General features: G+C 35.1%; 1 protein-coding gene across 13 annotated transcripts in view; it reads right to left on the bottom strand.

Moving 5' to 3' along the window:
• GAS2 (growth arrest specific 2) overlaps positions 1-23,180 on the bottom strand; it is a 108,991-nt gene that overhangs the window by 23,445 nt on the left and 62,366 nt on the right. For 9 of the 13 annotated variants that reach the window (XM_016138488.2, XM_016138487.2, XM_016138485.2 and 6 more), the window contains 2 exons: positions 16,886-16,993; positions 8,467-8,520 (listed from right to left, as the gene is read on the bottom strand). In XM_016138488.2, coding sequence (XP_015993974.1) covers positions 8,467-8,520; positions 16,886-16,993 — 162 coding nt within the window. The remainder of the gene's footprint in view (positions 1-8,466; positions 8,521-16,885; positions 16,994-23,180) is intronic. The other 4 variants (XM_016138492.2, XM_016138493.2, XM_016138495.2 and 1 more) reach the window with 1 other exon arrangement.

Here is a 23,180-nt window from a genome sequence, read left to right as displayed (position 1 = left end):
TCAGGGAGTTTACTCACATATTTTTAGCTAAAAGCACTGATCAACAATTGTGATTTGCTTTCTATTAAGGTTCCCAATGAAAATTATGAGCTGTTAAAGGGGTTACTAATCTTTTCCTATAGAAACAAAGGCACTATAAACATGCAAGAGGTAATGAGCACTGTGCTTTTCTCTGAGAGAGAGAAAAATTACAAAAGACAAATGATAGATGGTGCTTGCTAGAAATTTTAATTAAACCTGTGAGTGAAAAATTCTGAATCAGGCTGGCACTCATATGTGACCTGCTGAAACAGCAGAGGCGGGGACATGCATCAGGAAATGGATACCCTGTGAGAGCAGCCACAATATCCTTGAGTTTCATTTAATCTAGCTCTCCATAAAGCCTAGCTCTGAAGGGCCTTCTAGGAGACCCCTCTAGCTCAGTGAATAAATCAGAATACAATGCAATCTGCTCTCGGTTGCTTAGTGACACCAGAGTGTAGACCACAGCACGTCTTTCGTGCGTGCGCTATCCCATTTGTCAAAGGAGAGTGTGCCCTGCCGTCCTGCACTGCTGCCTTTGCTGCAGTCATTAAATAATTAAAGCCTTGACGATGGAAGATTCCATGTATGTAATCATATAACTATGATTAAAGAATACAAGCTATACACATAAATATCATAATTCCTCCTATTGCCTGCTTTACGAGAAAGGCATTTAGGAGATTCATCTTTTCTTGCCCAAATTCCCACGTGTTTCTGCGTCAGGTTTTGACATGCATTTGGAGACTGGAGGAAGAACTTAAAACTTAAGACATAAACATGGTCCAATCCTGACTTCATCACTTATAGGTTGTCTGACTCTTGTTTGGTCTGTTCATTCCTCAGGTTCTCATCTGTAAGTCTATATAACTTTAGGGCTGTTATAGGGCCAAATGTCCTTAATTCAAAGTGCTATGTAAATAGTCAAACATTAAATAAACATAAGATGCTATGACTATTTTTTCTTTATTTATAAACCACAATACTCTCTTTCATCATACATTTTGAAAGTTAAAGTCTTATATGGCTGATTGAATTTAATTTGAATCTAGTTAGAATTAAACTTCTTGTAAGTAATACACTTTATGAGAAAAGCATGCTATTCCTTATTAAAACGATCCTTGATACATTTGTCTCCTGTATGAATTCCACCAAAATAGCTAAATAAATAAATACATACATACATACATACATACATACATACATACCTCCTGTTCAAAAGAATATATCATTTTAGTATTAGTAACTCTTGTGCCTTTAATTTGTATTTCAAATTATAGAATCAAACCCTTTAAGCCAAGGTCACAATTAGTGCTTGATGATCTGCCAAGTGGTCATTCAGCTGAAGCCCAGTCTTTGTGGTGTTGTTTCTGACTTCCTGGGAAAGACTTAGTGGATCCCCAGTTCCTCTTATCTCCCTCCAGAGCAGAAGTGACTTTCATTGGGCGCAGAGCTGCCTGGGATAAAGGCCACTTTCCTAGTCTTCCCTACAGGTGGACAGAGTCAAGTGAGTCAAGACCTTTCCTTAAGTGGCACAGGCACTTCACCCCTTCTTCACCCTTTCCTTCACATTTCTGCCTGGGGCACAGCAGGACCACGTGTCTGAGACCAGCCACTAGTGAGGGCAGAGTGTTGAGCTGGAGAAACCTCGAGTCCCTGAGGACTTTGAGGAGCAGAGTCATCGAGCCAGCTCTGAACTTTCGTGATGGAGAAATAATGTTTTGTTTGTTTCTGTTACTCACCGCCAACTAACGAAACCAGTTTTCCACATCTGTGTTTTCAGAGTCCCTCAACTTTCAAAAAGCCTGCACTATGTCTCAATGATACCTGCTTATTGTAGTGCAATACATTTGGCAAATATTTATTATGCGACTCTCATATGTGAACCCAAGTAAGTACTAGAGAGTATGTTGTACAGAGAGAAGCTAGTAAGCAACTCCAACACAAGCCATACCCCTAAGTTCTTTAATAGGGAAGAAGGAGAAATGTGGGGTGTTGAGGATCAGCCTCCTATTAATAGAGAAATGTGGGGAGGAAGAAAGTTTTGTTGGAGGAAGGACATCAAGAGTAACGACTAAAACATGAGCTGTTAGGCAATGAGCAGAGAAAGGAGATGCATTCTATAAAGAGAAACGGTATTTCTAAAGACTTTTGAGCAGGAAACAGCATAGTGTGTTGAAAGAAGATGAGTTCGAAACGGCTAAAGCAGAACACGGAGACACCCGATGCAAGGGAGATGCGGGCGAGGTCCGAAACTTCTCGCCCTGTTTTCTATCGTCTCACCATCACCTCCCTAAACTATGCGGACGGACGAGAAAGACCATGAGAGCTCACGAAGAAGAAAATTCTAGGGCCCATTTTTCAGAATTTTCTTGTGGGCGAGGAGATAGAATTTAAACCCACACCATAGAATCAAAGCGTTTCCTGATTCTAGGGTTTTATTTATTCCCCAAAAAGGAAAAGCACTGAAGTGAGAAAAGATAACACTTAATGGGATCATTGTTTTGCCCTAGTTTATGTAAGAATGAACAGACCAATCTAAAACATGCAAGTCATCCCTCTCAACAGAACACTTCTTGTTCCCCTCTGTTTCCAATTCTTTTCATTCACAAAAATAAATAAATAAATGTAACTCTCCTCTTTGACAGAAGCTGGCTTCTCAGAATTTTTGTTGTTGTTGTTTCCTACATAAGGGAATATTAATGAATTCCACTGAAAAAATGTGCATGCCCACTTTTAACATCCTCCATGGTTCTGAAAAGAGTTAGGAAAAGGCTGTTTAAAGGATTAAATCATTCACAGAGGACACTAGAGGGCAGGAATCCTTTTAAAATCGGCTCTAATTTCCAACCAGACATCCTAGCACTACCACTGCAGGTATGCATGCCTAAACTGGTCCGATTTTCCAGCGCTGTTCACATATAAGGGAGAAATAAACCTGCTACGCTGCTCCTCAAATAAGCCAGGCTTTGTGCTTGCTCTTTCTGTCACCTCTAAACTGCTTTCCCTGCTCTTCTCAAGCTTGGCTTCTTCTCATTTAGGTGTCACTTCAAACATCATTTCCTTGGACAGGCCACCTCTTTGAGCTTTACGTAACGTAACTCCTCCTCCGGAATCTCATTACTCTGTCTTGCATCAAAAGTTTCCTTTTAACATTTACCAGAACCCAAAGTTACCTTGTATATTTGCCTATTTGCAAAGTCTATCTCTGTTAGAAAGTATACTCTTTAAAAGCAGTGACCTTGTCTTATTCACCTCTCTATTCACAAGGAACTAGAAAAGAATTTGTGGAGTATCTGCTGAATGAATAAATGGTCGGTGCTTTAAAATGAATATTTTTATTATTATTCATATTACAGATGACTCACCAAGATTTCAAATAACTTGATTAAGGTTATGCAGCAAGTCGATGGCAGAATTAATTGACCTCAGAAACTCTTTTAAGCTATAAAAGCTTCTTCTTAACTTAATTTTTTTTAGGGAAAAAAGTAATTTCTTTGAACAAAATCATCATTTTCAAAACTCTAGTTTCATCTTTGCTTCTTCTATTATATTAATGTCCAAATAAGTCTACCCTCAAAGTACTACTCATATTGTCCATTCTTTCTATTCTTTCTGCCATCATTTTAATTAATGCTCATATCCTATGAACAACTGAAATGGCCTCCTAATTAAGAGCTTTAGTTTCTTCCTGCTCCAACCTATAATTTTATACACAAACCTCTGCCAGATTAATTTCCTTAAACTTTAATTTTATCACCTCCAACTGGTGTCTAATGCCTTTGGGTTAAATTGTCATTTTTCGCCTCTATATTCAAAGCCCTCCATAATTTTCCCTCATCTGCTTTTCTCACATTACTTCTTATTTGAGCTCTCTACATTATCTCCAGGGAAACTGGCTCACTCACTGTTCAAACATCTCAAGTTCTTCCTATTCTTCTAATATGCTCCCCATGAAATCCTCCAAAAACTCTCTCCCACATTCAAATCCTAATCATTTCTCAAGACACTAGTAAATTTCCAGTCTCTCTGAAAACTTACCAGATGAATCCAATACACACAGATTCAACTGTATCTAAGTTCATCAGTGCCTAGAACAGTGCCTAGCTCATTGTAGGTGCTCAGCAATTCTTGACAAATGAATTACTGGAACTATCATTGAAACCATATTTTGTCTTATGGCACCTTTTATTTTATTTGAGGTATTACTCTTGGGTTCTTTCCCAACTGGATCTTTGAGGTCTGGGGCCATGACACTTACTAGCACCTTATACACAGAAGGTAATACCTATTATTTAACAGATTATTCCACATGCTTTAACCAAGTGAGTCAAATACCATATAGTATTATTGATAAGCTTGTCTTCCCTAATTTGTTATATGGCTCAGGTTTTAACAACTATGCTTAAATCAACTAACCTTACAGATCTTATCAGAGAGAACACTTAAGATTCAAAAGTATGTCCTTCCTTTTTCTTCAGTTAATGTTTTTACCATCATAGATTCATTGTGAAAACAAATTATTATAATCTAAGCCACTTCTTGTTGGAACCCTAGCTGCATTCTTTTTTAACTTTTCTGATCCTCATGAAAGGATAAGCCAATAGCTGTGATGTGCCAACAATATAAGGGCACCCAGGATAGAAATCAGTACAAAATACATCCATACACTTCAGGGTAACATATACAAAAGGAATAGTGACCAGTGTTACATTTTCTCAATGCTATGTATCATCATTTAATAAATGGCATGAAAATTTAGAGGAAGTACTTAGTAATGATGGCTGAGGCATTATGGGAAGATACCTGAAACTGTCTTTAACAACAGTGCAAAAATCACTGGCCCCTTTGTGCACATTGGACTGTTCTATACAGTTCTGACCTTCTATAAATTTATAATCTATAACTTAACTAATAGCTTTACATATATTTTTGAAAGAAAGACAAATGGATGAAACTGACAACTTGTTCTTTAATTGCTTGGGCATTGATTTCATCCACTCACAAAGAGGCCTCCCCCAACCACTGTAGCCAAAGCAGTCCTATCCAGTATCTCCCTTCCACTTTATCCTGTCCTCCTTATTAGTAAATGAGAAAAGTTTAATGTCAAGAGTCAGCAAAACATGCCAATAGGACAAATCCTGCCCTATCTGATTTCTGTAAATAGTTTTAGTAGAACACAACTATTCCTGTGGCTGATTTAGTCCTAAACCATTAAATTTAGTAGTTGTGACAGAAACCAAATGGTGCACGAAGCCTAAAATGTTTCTATGTGGTCTTGTACTATCTAATCTTTGATCTATGTGTTTATTGTCTGCCTCCTTACTTCCAGAATATGAAATGAGACTGTTTTGTTTACTGTTCTAACCATAACACTAGTGCTTGGCACATAGTAGGTGCTTAATATCTGTTGCTACTCACAGACTTGATAGGAGAAGGGATATTGTGTTAACATGTACCCAAAGTTCTGAACTCACTACATGTCTGGAATCACTGCCTTCTCCATAATATATGTAATGAACTCATGTAAAGAAATTTGAAAGTGGCCAAACAATACTCTGGAGGAGCAGTCTTGAACCAAGGAACAGTTTTCATAGAAAATGCCTTGGCCGTACTGCCAGGCTTATTGGGGGCAGAGCACTGTATTTTTTTATTTTAATTTTTTTTTCTTTTACAGCCCAGCTATTCTAAAAGAAACATGTCCTAAATCACCAGGCAGACTTGGAACTGAGAATCTGGATAACATCTGGAGAATAAGAGCTTAGAGTAACAACTTTCTGAAAACTTGTTGATAGGAGAACCAGCCTGTGTTTTTTTTTCTTAATTTATTTGACTCATCAACTGATATTACTGAGTTTTTTTAAAATCTACTACATTTGTAAAATACAAAAACACCATTTCCCATCATTCTCTCTTAGTTGGTATGAGTAGCTTACAATTTTATCCAATGGTAAAGTTCTCACCAAAATGACTCTTTATTAACAAGTGGAAATTCTGACCTATTGAAACCCAGCCAATTCCTTTATGCCAGGCAGATGTGTTAGAACAAGCCAAAATGAACACTTTGCTTTTCAAATACTCTGTTTAAGGGCAAAAGATAAACTTAAATGTTTCAGTTTAAAATAATCTATGTACCAAGCTAGAAAGCCTCATCCAGCAGGTCATAATATGTATCATATTTGGAATTTTTATCAGATACCTCTCCAGGCTGAGCCGCCATTGTCATAACCCACCCACTTCCCAAGGCAATATAGTTTGGATGGTATTCCCCCAATTTTACACCTTTGCAATTCATTCTCTATACTTTGGCCTGAGTGGTTTGAAAATGTAATTTACTCACATCTCTCCACTTCAAAAAATCCTTCGGAATCTCCATATTGCCTTCAGGAGAAAGCCAAAGCAGGTGGCCCATCGTGAGTTGACTCTGAGCGCCTGCCTACCTCTTGCCTCCCCTTTCCAGGAGCCTTGCATTCCCTCTCCTACTCTTGCCCTTTGCTCTGCGGGCTGCGTTCCTAAGAATTTTGTTACTTTTTCTTTTTATCTCTGCTCCCTTTCATTCTTTTCTATCTCTTTCTACCTTTCCCTTTTCTTGGGTGCCTCTGAGGCTTAGTGTATGCTGTTTCCTTTCTGATTCTGACCAAAACACTGTCCCTTCTTTTTGTTTGGCTCACATCCTTGAGTCTCATCTCAGACTTCTTTCTCCTGATAGCCTTGCTCGATTCCAGAAGTCTGAATGAATAGAAAAAATCCTGTGATAAGTAACACTATTAAGAATTCAACTCCAAGAAATGTATCACATGAAAGATTAATGAAAGATGGAGCTTAAATGAAGCTTTAGCGTTTCCTCCAACATGATCTAAATTCTTAAAGTCAGTACTTCCCCAATAGTTTTTATTTAAAGACTCACCCTAAAATCAAAGAACTGTGACTAGGGTTATCAGATAACTGCATTTCTGACTAATTCAGTTTGTGCCTTCATAAAATACACCTACGCAAAAGAAACAAATTACTTTTAAGAGAAGCAATGAGAGGTATGACAATTTAGTGAAAAGAATACACACACTCATAGTCCTTGAACAACGAAAACTGTCAGGCAACATCATCCCTTTTAACCAAGTGACATCTGAATAGTGAAAAAGCAAACTTTGCACCCAGCCAGCAAGAGTTGTTCCGTCAAACTTGGTGATAAATGGGGGTCAAGGCTGTCATAGCCAGATTAGCACAACAGACTTAGGTTTCACATTCATTTAATAGTAACTTGCTTCATAAGTCTTTTTGCAATATCTTTCAACAGGTCCAAGGAAAGTTATATCTGGTGTTTCTGTACCCTGACTTGGTCAAGTACTCTGGTATTTTATAACATATGTTCAGGTTCATTAAGAAGGTTTTAAAAGTTACTTTTCAGGAACAAACCTCTTTCTCCTGTTTGTCAGTTATTAATGTCAATAACCAGTTAAAATATATTTCATTGTCCGAACTATTAGTGTGTGATCAATTATTTACATTGGTAAGCATGATCTTTACAAAAAAACAGCTTTGCACAGAAATCGTATTCTCAAGATTTCTAATAGTTCATTGCACATGGCACACACTCTTGTATTTTGTGAATGAATGAGGGAATAAATTACAGATAAAGAAAGGCATTTAACAATACTGTTTTAGAAATTTGAACTAATTATCCTAATGTAGTTTCAAAATATACCATTCTATTTAAATAATTTATAAAATGTGGCTTTTCTAATGATTATTTTGTATTTATGTGAAACAGATAAGACTTATTCAATTAAGCTATTCTTTCTAGATCATAATTTATTAATATTTAAAAACTAAAATTGAACCAACCCTCCTATGCAACCTTGGGGCTATAAATCCAAGTTCTATTCCATTCCTATCCTCTTTAATCTATATCGTACCAAAGTAATAAATCACATGCAATTAGCAAGGCACTGCTGATATGTCAGAGGTTATATATGGTATCGGGAGCAGAAATTTGGGGCCATGAGGTTCCAAACGTGTTAAACCACAAAGGGCCATTTGTACAATGGGAACAGAAAGGAAATATTCTGAAATTATAAGTTGTTTTATTTTCATTCCACAAGCATATTATCTTAAATAGTTTAAAGCGAAGACTAAGATGATATTGCATACAGAGGCTAAACCCAAGTTTACACTTTTGAACAATTTTAATAATATGTTTAATGAAGGAATGCTCTGGAGCATAGGAATAGCATTCAGAAAAGACAAAAATACTAGTTATTGGCAGATAGATGTTTTTATAAAATGTTATGGGAAAACCAAAGGAGAACCACCATTTTAATACCTCACTGAAAAAAAAGGTAAATTATTCACTTTTTGGTGCCCTGCTACCCTCATGTGTTTGGAAGCCAAGGCTCCACAGTGAAAGCAAAGTGAAGAGGCTTTTCCCTTAATGATCTAAGTAATTACCTTAAACGTCTGCTTTGCTTTGGCTGTGGAGACATAGTCACAACCATGAAGACCCTACTGAAACAAGAAGATACGAAGTCCATAAAATGCTCTCCATCTCTGTTGCAGAAATGCACACGAACATTACCTGAAAATGCAAACTGTGATCTTTTGTAACAAGATTAAAGAAAACCTTTTTTTTTTTTTCAAGTTACCATGAGAATGACTATTATATTTTTTCGTATCCCACAGTGAAGGGAAGTTTTATTGCCTAATAATCCACGCTAAATGATAACTGAAGCATATATAGTCTGAGAATTATAGACTGTGTTGGCCATTGGCATTTTAAAACACAAATGTTAGAATTATTTATTCGCTGGGATCTTTGGTGTGTTATTCCTTGTTGAGAGTTCTTACTATAAAAATAATAGATACATGTAAGGAAATAATTTTGCCTGGGAAACAAAACTAAATTCATGTTTTATTTCCATAAGAATAACCTAATAGACTCTAGAGAATGTCTGATGAATTCCTCAAGAAAATTGTTAAGTAAACAAAGTGGTTATTTTCAGTGTGAAACTTCCTCCTTTGGGGGATATCCTGCCATCTTGTTCTGGCTTCCCTGGTACCCATTCCGCACGCTGATGTTGCCCACTTGTTTTTATTCAAGGCCCTAAAATTATATTTACCTTTCAGAGAACTGTGTGATACATGAAACACTCTACCACTTCCTTTTGTTGTAATAAAAAATGTATTTATGCAGTGTTCTAAGCTCACAATGGTTACATACTCATAATGAGACACTTACTTCATCTGAAAGGTGATTTGTTGAAAGTCTTTCAGTCAGAATTAAAGGACATCACCCAGATTCTCCATCTGAGCATTAGGGTTCCAAAGTAAAGTCAGTCTTGGGAAATATTTTTTTCTATCTTATCATGATTAGATACTATTATGGCTGTAATTTCTTTATCTGCCAGTCAAGGATATCTCCACATTTATCCTTAGAATATTTCATCTTCATATTTCCTCTAGTTGACATATATAAATGTGTTATCCATCAAATCTATGGGTAGTATATATGAGAGAAAATCCTATTCAATCTTTGGTGCCAAGATGTCAACAAAATTCAGATGTTTGTGAAATTCAGTGCACATTGTGGGATTTCTTCTGTTATAAGATGTTGAGTAAATACAGAAGGGAGACGAGATCTCCAAGTTAAATATGAGAGACAATCCTCTGCTTCTGAGAGCATGTTTAGTTCCTTGTCATGTTGACTGTAGGTTTTTAGGGAAATGGGAGGAGGTAGAAAGGTGTTTGGCTAACATTACCATGAGAGAGAAAATTTGTGATTTGTACATTGTGGTCTCAAGTGTTTCTTTGTGTAAGGATGAAGCCCACTTTAGCCTTAGTCCTATCAGGTGGGTAGGTAACAAAACATTTTTAAAAATCCTAAGGTTCAGTGGGCCATATGAATTTCCACAGTTTTTCTATTAACGTATGACTTCAAATGACCAAAAAAAGTTCTAGACTGGATACAATTATCATGACTAACATATTGGTGGATGATGACAAATTAACATGTTACCATCTGGGTGCTACAGTTTCAGAAATGGGATTCTTAGAAACATGCCTGATATCAAAGTTAGTCCAGTTTTAAATAAGGTCAGCCCTTTACCAGCCTTCAAGTGAGGCCTCAGTGAGACAGTCCAATTATTTCTGTTCCACATATTCTTCAAGACTGGATTTCAAGAAGAATATGATAAATGACTGTGTTCAGAACGAAAGTTAGAGACTGTTTTCCAAGGTGTCAGTTTCTGGAAAAGTGAATAAATAAAAAAATGGATGGTAGGTTAAAAAAAAAAAAAAGGATGATAGAGCTCTTTACATGGTGATTTCTCAAATAATTATAATTTTTTCCATGGAGTTTATAGTCCCCTAAATTTTATCTATAACACAAAATAGAGTATAAGAACTTTGGGTAGAGAGAAAGCATTTCTCCATGATAGCCAAGAGTATTAGAAGGATAAGGTGTGAGTGTGGTGCAGGAAGATTAGAAGTTGGCAAGAGATGCTAGTATGTAAAAGAAATGGCAGTGTAAGAGAAAGCTGCAACTAGGAGAAAAGTAATGTTGTAATGTAGTGATTTTTTGCTGGTGTTCCTTTAGGAAAATAGGGCAACTATCTCTAAATAACTTGCTGAGGTCATTTTTTTTTTTTAGTAAATCAGGATTTTCATTACAAAACAAATTGAGAATATATTTTAAGGCCAATATTAAACCTGAATCATTATACCTTATTCCTCCCAAAATCTGCACAGATTTCCTCAAGATCTTAATATGCTTCTAACAAGATGGCAGGAAATGGCAGAAAATATCCTAAAACAACACACAACCAAGCTTCCACTAAATATGTTAATACTTATATAATTGAAACACACCATTCCAGTAATCAAAAATTTGCTGTAAATCAGTAAGGCTCCTGCTTGGGAGGGCTTGGGAGTTAGGTAAAGAAAGGAGGCAACTGCTAAGTCTAAGATCGAGATTCCATGATTTTATTGAGGAATTGAAATTAAAAATCTCAAGTATTAGAGAGGAAATGCAGTGCAAGATGACCGAGTCATGCAGAAACTTAACTCATTAATTTTATGAAAAGTATACTACTAAATAAATAAGTGCTATTTTATTAAGTCCCTGTTTTAATGGCAAAATTTCCATCATGCTTGAGTATATTCAATACAAATGCAAGATGGCTAAATATGCAAAGTATGTTTCTTAATGAATCTGGCTGCATCCTATTATTCCGGGAGAATCATATATAATTTATAATGAAAGATATTACACAGGTTTATTCTTTGGCTGCTAGAAGGCTCATCAATAATTCAAGATCACAACACATATATAATTATTTCATTTCTTTCCCTTTTGCAAAAAAATTATTCACACTTTGATCATTAAACACATTCATATTTATATTGGCATTGAACATATAAACCAAAAAATATTCGTGTTGGAAAGACCACAAAAGGAAGGAAGAGAACAATCTTATAAACTTTACATTACTATATGATGTTTACTTTGTAATGCAATGCAAATGATCCTTAAATCAAAACCACAGTGAACGACTGTTTTCATTTTCATTAAGATAAAAACAAACTTTGAAGGAAAATTTTACTGTGTGAAATTTAAAATATATAAATTTAATATGTAAAAATGTATAATATGATAGAACCCTGGATCAACACTTACTAGCTGGATTATCTTGGGGAAATTGTTATATCTCTATTATCTGCAGTTTCCTCATTAATACGATATGTAAATTATCAATTAATTGATAATTTACAATTGTAAATTAACAATCACACTGATTTTTCTTTAAGAGTAGTAATGAAATTAAATGAAATGATATATAAGTGAATATACTTTACAAACTATATAAAAGTAAAATATTTTCTACCACCCTCAACAGGATAAAAACAGTTAAGAAAAATATTATTTAAAAACTATCTGAAATTCCTTTTTAGAGAACTTGCTTTCAAAAGCATTAATTGCTATACCAAAAGTTTTCAGTTAACACTTTGTCATAAGCTTAATTTAGACTCTTTCATAAAAGTGTAAAAAGGTACACAAGACAATTTCACCTCCATACCCCACCACAGCATGTTCAGAAATCCTTTCATACATAATCAAATTTAAAGATTTAATCTTAGCTGCATAAAAGCAAATTGAAAATATATATAATTATAGTAAATTGAGAGAATGCCTTAGTTTTTCCATTTCCAGAATAATTTTTTTCTTCTTTTCAAGTTTGGTGAAATTATTTTTTAAAAAAAACAATGAATATGTTGAATGATGTAAAAGTGATTCTGGTTGGTTTTGTGAAAAAACTTTTTTGGAGGGCGGTGCTACTGTTTTGTAAGAATCTTTCTTTTCTGGATACTTTCTTCTGACTCCCCAATAGGGCTGGGCCATTAAATTTAATGTTTTCAAAGCACATCAGCAAAGGAATAAGCAAATTAGGAGCTGTACATTAAGTACGGGTAAATTAACAAATGTTGAAAGGTTGAGAAGCAATACTTACAACATGACATACTAAAAGACTAGATATCTGAAACAGAATGAAAAGCGTAGACTATAGTTAAAGCCACGGGCTCTGAAATCAGATATGCTGAATTCAAAGAAAGGTTTTGACTCATAGCTGTGCAGCCTTTGGCAAGCAATCCATTTCCTAAGGCTTGGTTTCCTTACTATTTAAATTGAGGCTAACAATAGTGCCTAATCTCGAAGAGTTGTGAGGGCTAAATAAAAGAATTCAAGGGGAATACTCAGAAAAACACCGGACACACAGAAACATTCAGTGAGTGTTAAATAGTATACGTAATAAAATGTAGACAAAATAAAAGGTTTATTTTTCTTACAAAATTCTTGTCTAGGGTTTTAAATCTCAGGCACACAAAAAAAATCAACTTGAGATCTCTTTTAAAATCAAAATGCCAAATCACTAATTCAACTTTCTTATATTGTGTCTTTTCACCACACACACACACACAAGCACACAGCACACTATAATATACATACACATATATGTACGTATATAAGTATGTGTGTGTGTATATATCGATAGATGATGGATGGATGGATAGACAGATGCAGATAGATAGATAGATAGATAGATAGATAGATAGATAGATAGATAGATGATAGATAGATAGATAATAGATAGATAGATAGATAGATAGATAGATAGATAGATAGATAGATGATAGATAGATAGATAGATAGATAGATAGATAGATAGATAGATAGATAGATAGATAGATACATGGAACAAATTTATCTTAATGGCAGGAAGGCTATAGCAATGTAGAAATTGGGAATACAGATTATAAGATTTATCTACTTCCTCAATAAAGCCATTTAATTTTCCAATGCTTCTGTAAATTTAATTTTGATTTGGGGCTAGTGAAAAAAATTGTCCGTTTATTCTAGATACAAGATGAAAGAGAGTCACAAATTTATTGCACAAGTTAAAGGTATGGTAAACCTTGCTAATCCAGGTGGAGATGAATAAGAATGTTTATCAGGTCAGGTGAAAAGTAGACACTATTTTTAAGTCTACTCGTTGCTAAGTGGCCAACAGTACCAACAGTAACACATTCTCAGGGGAAAAGTACTTGGTTTTAAGCTCTCATTTACTTATTGTTCTTCACACTGAACAAAACCTCAACAATTCAATCAAGAAGTGAATTCTCTAAAATAAGAATACAGAGAACTGCTCATAAATATTAGCTAATGTTTCCATTCTTGCAAGAGATATCGAGTTGCATATTTTTCCCTTACTTTTAGAAGTGGTGTCTTTGACAAAGTTTAGTTTAAATTTTTCTATGTTTAAAGGGTTTCAACCACCAGGGATAAATCTCAGAAAAATAATACCCTAACAGTTGATTTTTTTACAGCAATCATTAGTCATTATTTGTATTTATGCAAAATATACACCTTTCTCAGAAAGAATTGGTTAAGAGGACTTATTAACATTTACAAAGTCCCTTGAGAGAGGTGTTACCAAGGTGTAAATTATATCCATGTTATTAGCCCAGCCTCATTGAACATGAGCGAATTACATACAAATGAGAGTATCTTTAATGGAATAAAAATATTATTAAAAAGTGATTTAAAATCTGAAAGTATAGTATTTAAATACATTTTAAATGCTATTGCTTGCTTTTCCCGAATTAGTGTTCTTTTGAGGTAGCTAGGCAAAGAAAGGGACCCAGTGGGGAAATATTCATATGCTAACAACAGCCATGTTTCTATCACCACGAATTAGAGCACTATGAGTGTTGTCTGAAATTTTACATATATCAGAGGCAAACATGGCCATATTTTTTCCTACAAACGAATATAAACCATCAATAGTTTGAAAGCATAATCGCTGCTTACATTAATTTCTAAATTAGAGGAAAGGTTTATACTAATGTTTTTTTAAAAATGAATTTCCGACATTCGGCTGCTGAGTAATGGCTGTTTGTGCAATGTTTCCACTAAGATAAATGAAGGTTTTACTGTTTGCTACTTGTTTAAAACTCCTTTGCATTTTTATACAACGGCCCATTTTTCATTACCAGGAAAGGTATGCAATTTGAACGATGCTACTTTTTACTCACAGTAAATCAATATGTGTCAAAAGAGCAGAAAAGAAAGTAATATCACTTGCTATCATTGGACCTTCCCTTCCAGTGACTCCCAGAAGACACTGTCAGGTTAGGTTGCTATAGCAACAGAGCTCTGGTGTCTCTTTTGCTTGGTTTGTTACAATGTGTTGATTTTTACCACTCAGGTATAACCCTGAAGAATTTTTATGGTAAAGAAAAAATTACAATGAAACAATAGCAATGTGTGTTAAAGAAGCTGACTCCATAACATTTCAAATCCCTTTGCTAACTTCCAATTAAATTATTCATCGTCTTTTCTTCAGGCTCTTTAGTCACATTTCTTAAAAATGTGAAAGAAAAAGCCCTCTGAACCATTAGGGTGCTAGCATGGATCCTAATATGGTTTTACCTAACCATGAAAGTCTGCTATTAAAATATCTTGAAATAATATTAACGCATTTAAACACCTACAATTAGCAAGAAGACTCAGCAAGATTATACTGGCCATATAGAAGATTTATCCTCTAACTTCTATTAAAAAGAAATCAGGACAGATAATAATATGTCTTATGATATATAGAGGTCTAATTGGTTTTGCCTATTAAACAAGATAGGCATGATAAAGCATTTTAAACAGTGTCTGTAGTACCAGTAAACACCTAATAAACTTTGCTACTATCATAATCCAGTTAGGCAAGCACATTAGATCCCCTTCTTTACAATCAGCTCAATGGTGAACAGGCTTGTCATTGACTCCTCATCCCTGCTGCTCCCAGTAAACGAGCGAGCAAGCTTTCATTCTGATATTCACAAAAACCATCCCACCCCACAGTAGACTTTGCTCTACTGAAGAATTAAAGTAGCTTTCAAAATTTTTTGCCATCACTAAGGAAGTCAATGCAATTTTTTTCCCAGTAAACCAAATCTCAGTTCCTGTAAACAATACATGCATAGATTTTACCAAAAGAAAAATAAAACACCAAAAACAAATCTTGAATGTTAAATATGATGTGAATTTGTTATTCATAAATATAGATATCAAATTCTTTGACCAGATCTGGAAGACCTTACACAAATAAACATATGTAATATATATTTTTGCCTAAAGATATTGGGTTATATTAGAGGGGAAAGTATCAAATTTATTAATTATGTGTTTTGTCAGTACTTCTATTTTAAAAAGGAATAATTATTTAAATAAGTAAAACTCTTATGTTTTCTCTAGGCCTTAGGGCCGAATATTCTCAAGGAGCCTGATTCTCAACTGAGAAAGGTCGACCTAGTAAAATTTAAACATATCCATGGAAACACCAAAGAACTATTTTTTAACACACTAAAAGAAAGCAGATAGCTTGGTTAAAATAAACCTTTACGTTAACCTTATAATAAGGAAGAGAAGAACAATTAGCATTGATTGGGGCAACTGTTTATCCTAATGAGGTCATTCTCCCAGATTTGTACTTAAACCTCTAATAGTAACATATCATCATATCCTGTTTGTTGCCATTCCAAAGCAAAATAACAGTTACTTCCCGAAAAAGTTTTTAAATCAATAAACATTGACCTAAATTAAATTAAAATACAAAATAATCGGCATTATTTTTGAAGGCTAATTATGATCAAACTTTTCTTTAAATAACATGCTGTAGAATCTTTAAAAAATTGTCATACAACTTTCAGTTCAAAGTTGAAATAAAACTGTTCATAATATCTAGTCAGATTTCTAATTAGAACAAGTATAAAATAGACAGATACCACCAAATCATCCACTGGCACAGGTCCACCTTTCTTTATGCAATCCCAGAAGACTAAGCGAGAAATGCAAGTCACCACTTAACTATGTGATTATATAAGCTTTCATTCTCCTCACTCTGGTTCATAACCCAAACTACTTGAAAAATCATGTTCAAATAATTTGAAAGCTACCAGGACCAACAAGATGATCTAAATGAAATTGAGATATGGAAGAGCATATCTCTTCCTTTGACACTAACTGTATAAACAAAAAAGGAATTTTTTTTTCTTTTCCTCATTTTATGTGATCTCTATGATCTGTTTGGTGCACATTTTTGTGAGTACATAAAGAGAGAGAGAGAGAGAGACAGAGTTTTATTTATTTAGCCCTCACAGTAATTATGTATGAGATATTTAAAAATGTTCATACCTTGCATTTTTGAATCCCACCACAGGGAAGTTCCTGTATAGTTATCAGTCATATTCCCCTGTAACCCCCAACTCAAGTCCTGAAATGACTCATAAAGGACAAGATATCAAGAGAAAAGTAAAACTTTACCCTAATGAAGAGGATCTTTTCTCCCACTCGGTATCTTCCTTGAGAGAGCCTCTCCACACAGAATTTATTCGGGCATTTGCAAGGCGGATCTTCGGAAATCCTTTTCACCTGAAACAGAAGAGCAGGCAAGTTCACTCTCCTTAATCAAGTCTCATTTAGATTAATTTGTTCCATGGGTCAAAGGTCCCTAGATCATTAATGCTTTTAAATGTGTGCTATATCAGACTATGGGCATGATGTGAGCATAGAAATATCACACTAAATCCTAATTATGTAAAGGTCAGACTCTGAAGGCATATTCTGAAGGCCAATAACTGCACTAAGGCATAAGCTGGATGATGACAATGATAAGGATGCTAGTGGATAATGACAAGCAAATCTATTGGCAGCATAGAGATAAGTCAGGTTCTCATTTTTGAAGAATTAAAAAGATAATGTTGCCAAGATAAATATACCGAAAACTTGAATAGAATATATGTTAACATAGTGTATGTGTTTTCTCATTATAATTTTAATGGTATTAATTTTACCCAAATTCAAAATAAATGATAATTAAACAATTTTTTTTAAATGAGACTATTGTTTCATCTTATTTTGAACTCCAAGATTTTCTTTAAGAAGTCATTTCTAATTCACCCAGGCTCACCCAGAAATTCACTTCATCTCAGTAAGTCTCCCCTATCAAACTCTACTTCTGTGGCAGTATTTTACAATTTACACGCATTTTATAGAATCTATGTCTGAATATCAGATTTTTCTATTTTTTTTATCTATCTTCTTAGTCTTTAAAAATAAATAATCTCAATGATATGTGCACAATGCTAATAAATAGCTATTACTATTAAAAGACATTGTATAGCTCATGACTGCAGGAACAGGGTTGATATTTATGTTTCTCTTGACTGAGAACCTGCCATGCTATGTCTTATAACTGTCCTCTATTGAGCTAAGCAATCAACCAACACCCCCCCCCCCAAAAAAAAAATAATTTCCTGTGTTTTGAGTCAAGGTTTCTAAACTAGACAATGAGCAGCCTGTGTTTGAAAAGCTACATGGAAGAAATTTAGTTTTTAAGGAATTAGGTTGGACTCTCCTCACCCAAATTCTTTCTCTTACAAAGATATAGGTCCTAGATTTTTTCATCAAAGACATTCAATCAGTCTCTCAAATGATGCGATGTTTGACTCCAACCAGTCTTCCACTAAACAAAAACTGTGGGAAGAGTAATACATGAACTTACGCGCATGCTGGTATAAAGCAGTGGTCCCCAACCGTTTTGGCACCAAGGACAGGTGCTCCTATAAGAATCTGGTGCCTGATAATCTGAGATGGAGCTGAGGGGGTGATGCTAGCACTGGGGAGAGGCTGCAAATACAGATGAAGCTTCATTCCCTTGCCCGCAACTCACCTCCTATTGTGTGGCCCAGCTCCTAACAGGCCATGAACTGGTACCAGTCCGCACCCTTGGGATTGGGTACCATGGTTTAACGGACTTAAACAGACTGGTTTCCCTAGTATAGGAAAGGTTCCAGAAAGTATGGAAGCATAGAACACCAGAGGGAAAGCTAAAAAGGGTGGAAGAATCTTGAAACAAAACTTTTCTTAAGAAGTAAACAATTATGCCTCAGTGAAGACTTTTAAAGAAAAAAACAATCCTATTGCTGGAAGAAAGAACCAATTTCTGACATGTATTTTTACCAGCCCCTTCTTGAACTCCCTAATTCTGCCAACATATAAATCTATAATTTCTAATACTTATTCTTATAGCAAATTGGATCTCAGTTATTGTTTAACATTAATTTCTCTTTGCTAGATTGTGAATTACTTAAGTATTAAGATAGTATTTCATTATATTTTAAATCCCTGAGATAAAACACAATGCCTACTCTGTTTTTAATAAATGCACATAAATAAATGAATGGATAAATAAGAACATAAACCTATAAAGGACACGGGAAAATTATTGCAACAGATTAAGACTGGATTCAAAGAATCTTACAGATGGCTTTCACTGAAAATATGAGAAAACTGTCTAACAGCATTAAGTAAATGATTAGGCCCATGTATGAGTTTTGAATTTTTCCTACCACATGATACTTGGCCCATAGATACCTCTACCCACTCCCCTAATATTAACAGCATTCTGTCCCTAGGGTTTTTTGAAGAATTATTGTTGAACATGATAGTGATAATGAACAATAAGTGTAAGAGTAGGGTAGTGGTAGTATCAATCCCTTCCATGACGCAGAACCACATTCTGGGGAGTGGCGGGGGAGGTGGGAATGTGTGCTGTTTTCGGCGTTTCTCTAGGTGCATCTTTCTATATGTATTGGTAAAAATGTTTTTCTAAAATATATAGAATGTTTAATTTATACCAAGGTGTTCCATGAAAAAAGAAGGACTAAGAAAAAGAATAAAAGGAGGAAAGGAGAAATAGAAGGAGGGAGAAGGATGTTGGCCATCCGAAGAACATCAGACAGTCGCATCATAAAAGCACATGGACCAAACTTTAAGAGAGCCATGCTTGGCACAGCTTTATTGCCACATAGTCATTGAGCAAATGATAAATTGGTGTTCAAGTGGTTCCTCTGCTAAGAAATGACAATCACAAGCCCATGTGAAAGGTATTTCCATCTTGAAGTGTTCTAAGACAAAACACAGAAACTACTGCTATCGAATGAAGTAAAATACAAAAAACATCTTCTCAAGTGGCCTGCCCTTCTCTAATGCCTTCCTAGCTTTGAAAATGGACTTTTTTTTTTTTTTTTTTAAATCAAGGGCTTTTTTGTAGTTGTGTAAGAGATTGAAACAGAAATGGAAGAGACAAAGCCAAACTGTGGGTAGTGGAAACATATTGTTAAGTAAACAGTGACCGATGACATCTGCGCTTCTCACGTTACCTCGGGATAAGTCAGTCTGGCAGGTGTTCTGCTTTTGGCCAGGAACCCAGCCAGTTTTCTGCTGAAATGGGATTTCAAGAGGAGCCTGATTACTCAGAATTACACTATCTCTCATCCCCAGACTGAGGAAGTTGATGGAGAAGAGGAAGAAAATAAGAATGGTTTCTTAGAGCTGTATTCAACTCATTGTGTGGGAACTAGTTTCACACTGGGGAATGCAAAGAGGAGAACTAAACCCAACCTCTCCATTTTATCACTGAATCACTCCATCGGGACATCTGGAGAATAAATTAATCTGAATGGACTCCACTGTACTTCTTTTATGATATCTTGATTAAAGAAGGTGGGATATATTATCCACATAAAGGGTCACCTATTTTTTTTCCAATTTTCCACAATTCCCCTAAGTAGCAGAAAAGGAAATATGAGGAAATATTGAAAGTTTCAAAACTGACAGTTATTGTTGAAACTGTTCACTGGAATATGATATCTTAACACACACGGGTCTGCTTTTTTTTCTTTTTTCTGTACTCTTTTTTCCGTTTCTTTCTTTTATTCCCTTTCTTTATCCTCCTTTTTGTTTTCTCTTCTTTTTTGATGAAAACAGTAGCTTTGCTAGAGTATAAATAGCTAATATCATTAATTAAACAAAGGAATTTTACAAGAAATCTCTATTTTATATCCTTATTCTAAAGCACAAGCTAGGGTACATGAATTTCAACTCCTCAATGGCTATATGTGCCTCACATTCAGTGAAACAGTTGCCATAGGAACTACTTTTTATATTTGACATATGAAGCTCTGATTTAAATCATTAGTGAGGCTCAGATTATTTTTCTCTATTTTCCACTGTCCTTGAAATAAAACACTTCAGTGAAAAACTACCACTGAAACGGAATGCAAATATTTCAATGCATTCCCCTTCATGGTATGAAGGAGATAGTAAGAGACTTCTGTGGCCAAATAATCTTGAAAATTCCAGGTTAAACAAGATTTTATTATGGAACTCACTAGTGTTTTTGACATACAAAGGTGCAATGCCAAATTCTCGGTAGGGACTACAGTAAGCCGTATTTCTCAAACTAACCTAACCATGGAATTCTTTTCCCCATGGAACATCTGGTGGGGTTAGTGTTTGATTATATATTCTTTGAGAAATGCTGGTTTAAAGCCTTTTAGATATAGATTCTAGCTAGTAATAGTACAGAAATATCCATATTGCATATTTCCTATATTCAATTAAAACCCCTTAACTAAACAGATGGTTATGCTTCCAAACTCCAGTAAACTTTAAAGGGTGTTTAAAGCTCTTGTGAGATCTACCACGCCCCTCCCTTCATTGTTTCTGGTTGAAAGAGTAGAACTTGGAGTAGGGGAGAACGGCGCAGAGTGGCGGTTTTTGCCATTTTAAAGGGAGTTATTTCTCTCATTCCACTTCTGAATTGGAGCACTGGTAAATCTTTTCCAAAACCCGTTTCATAGTTGTTTCACCACCTTCTCCTTCCTGTTCTTTTCCTCACCTTCGCAAGGATGAGGGATGGCCATATATGAGACAAGCTGGTGAAGAAAGGGAACCATTCTAGCTACTTCTGCCAGGTTCATGTAAATGGCTTCAAGTGACCACATCTCCTCCCTCTGCAAAGCTATAAGTAGAGTTGAGAAGTGCATGCATTTTCAGAACATGTGGCCATTCCAGATAAATAGGACAAGGAAGAGACTTTTTAAAATCTTAATTACTCACATAGAAAATTTATTCAACAAGCATGGCACTAATAGACATAGTTTAATAAAATATGGTCTTTGTTTTTGAGAACAAGGACAGCACCTAGAGAATAATGGGTATTTGTGCCCAATAAGGCAATCGCCTCATTAAATATATAAAAATATGGGCACTGAGGACTAATTTGTCAATTTTGCCTGGGTTGGGAGATGCCGAGAAAAGCTTAATATCGGAGAGCGCATAACTTAAAATTTAAAAGGTAAAACGGTATTTAAAAGTAGATTTAAAAGATGAGTAGGCAGAATTATGGTAAGGAAAGCAAGTGAGGAAAAATACAGGGTATAAAGTGTCCTTAGAAATTTGGGATTAGCAGGCATGTGTGCAATGGATACATGCAAGGATGAATCTAGAGAGAAATAAGGCTGGGAAAGACAAAATGGGCCAGAACATAGAGGGCTTATGCAACATATAAATAAGTTTTGGCTTTACCCCGGGTGTTAAAGGGAGCCCCTATATAATTTTCATCAAATCTGAGTTGCATTTAGGTGATCGTTATGGTAAAAATAATGTCCATGGAGAAGAATTTCAAGAATGCCTTGGTCGACAGTGTTAAATACCAGAAAGTAGCCTCATAATTTGAGGACTTAAAAAAATGTGTTTGACTCAGTAATTCATTCATGAGCAGGTTAAGGGTGACACTATCCAGAGCTCTGACTGTAATGCATTTAAGAAAATTAATGGAGGTGACAACTGAGAAGAAAAAGACTAAATTTAAATGTAGTTGCCCAAGAAACACATTTATAAGAGAAAGACTAAAGGAACATTTTACTCTAAAGTAAGTCTCATCAAAAAAAGTATAATTGAGAGACAAGAAACATTGTTCTCATGAACATAAGTAGTGCATCATTATCTATTAATACAGTTTCCTTACAAAATAAAAATGAAATACTATGATAAGCAAGGCATGTGACTGGTCCTTAAAAACAGTCCTGTGATTTTAAAGTTGTTTTAGGTGGTATTAAAATGCCCTTACCTATTCTTTAATTCCTGAGTGGACTGAACAAAAGAAAACTAAATAAAATGGGCACTGGTTAAAATACCTTGACAGGCTCAATTTAAGTTTGCTGCCCTTAGTAGAAATGAAAATTCTCAATCTGTTATATTTCTTCTCATCTAAATCTGCAGTGTAAGATAGAGTGCCATGTGGAAAAAAACACAGATGAGGAAATCTCTCTTTCTGCCTATACTGTCGACTATTGTCCCAGCTCTTTTCAGCTCAGACCATGGAGAAGGAAACTCTCAGTTTGTGGACCAGGAGTTTTTTTCAGTCCTGTCTATTGCACATAATGGGCATTATGGTTGATGCTTGTTTCTAAGGATTTCGCTGTATGTGTGAGACATACTTCACTCTAACGCCTCTAATGTTAGACTGATGATGTTACTGTTTCCTATAAAATGAGTAAGATTTTTTTCACATTTGCATTCAAACTATATGCCCTGAGAGGTAAAGGCATATACATCATAATCAAACACACTACTTATAACCAAGAACTACTTAATAGACAACAGAGGTAGCCAGAAGCCAGAGAGTTTTAATTCATCTTGTTTGCTATTACACCTAGAATCTGGGTTTTTGTGTGTGTGATTATGAGGGTATAATGAAAGTATTTCCTAT

Source organism: Rousettus aegyptiacus, unplaced genomic scaffold (assembly GCF_014176215.1).
Source record: "Rousettus aegyptiacus isolate mRouAeg1 unplaced genomic scaffold, mRouAeg1.p scaffold_m13_p_5, whole genome shotgun sequence".
NCBI lineage: Eukaryota > Metazoa > Chordata > Mammalia > Chiroptera > Pteropodidae > Rousettus > Rousettus aegyptiacus.
Note: the sequence above shows the minus strand (reverse complement) of the source record. Positions and strands in the feature narration are given on the sequence as shown.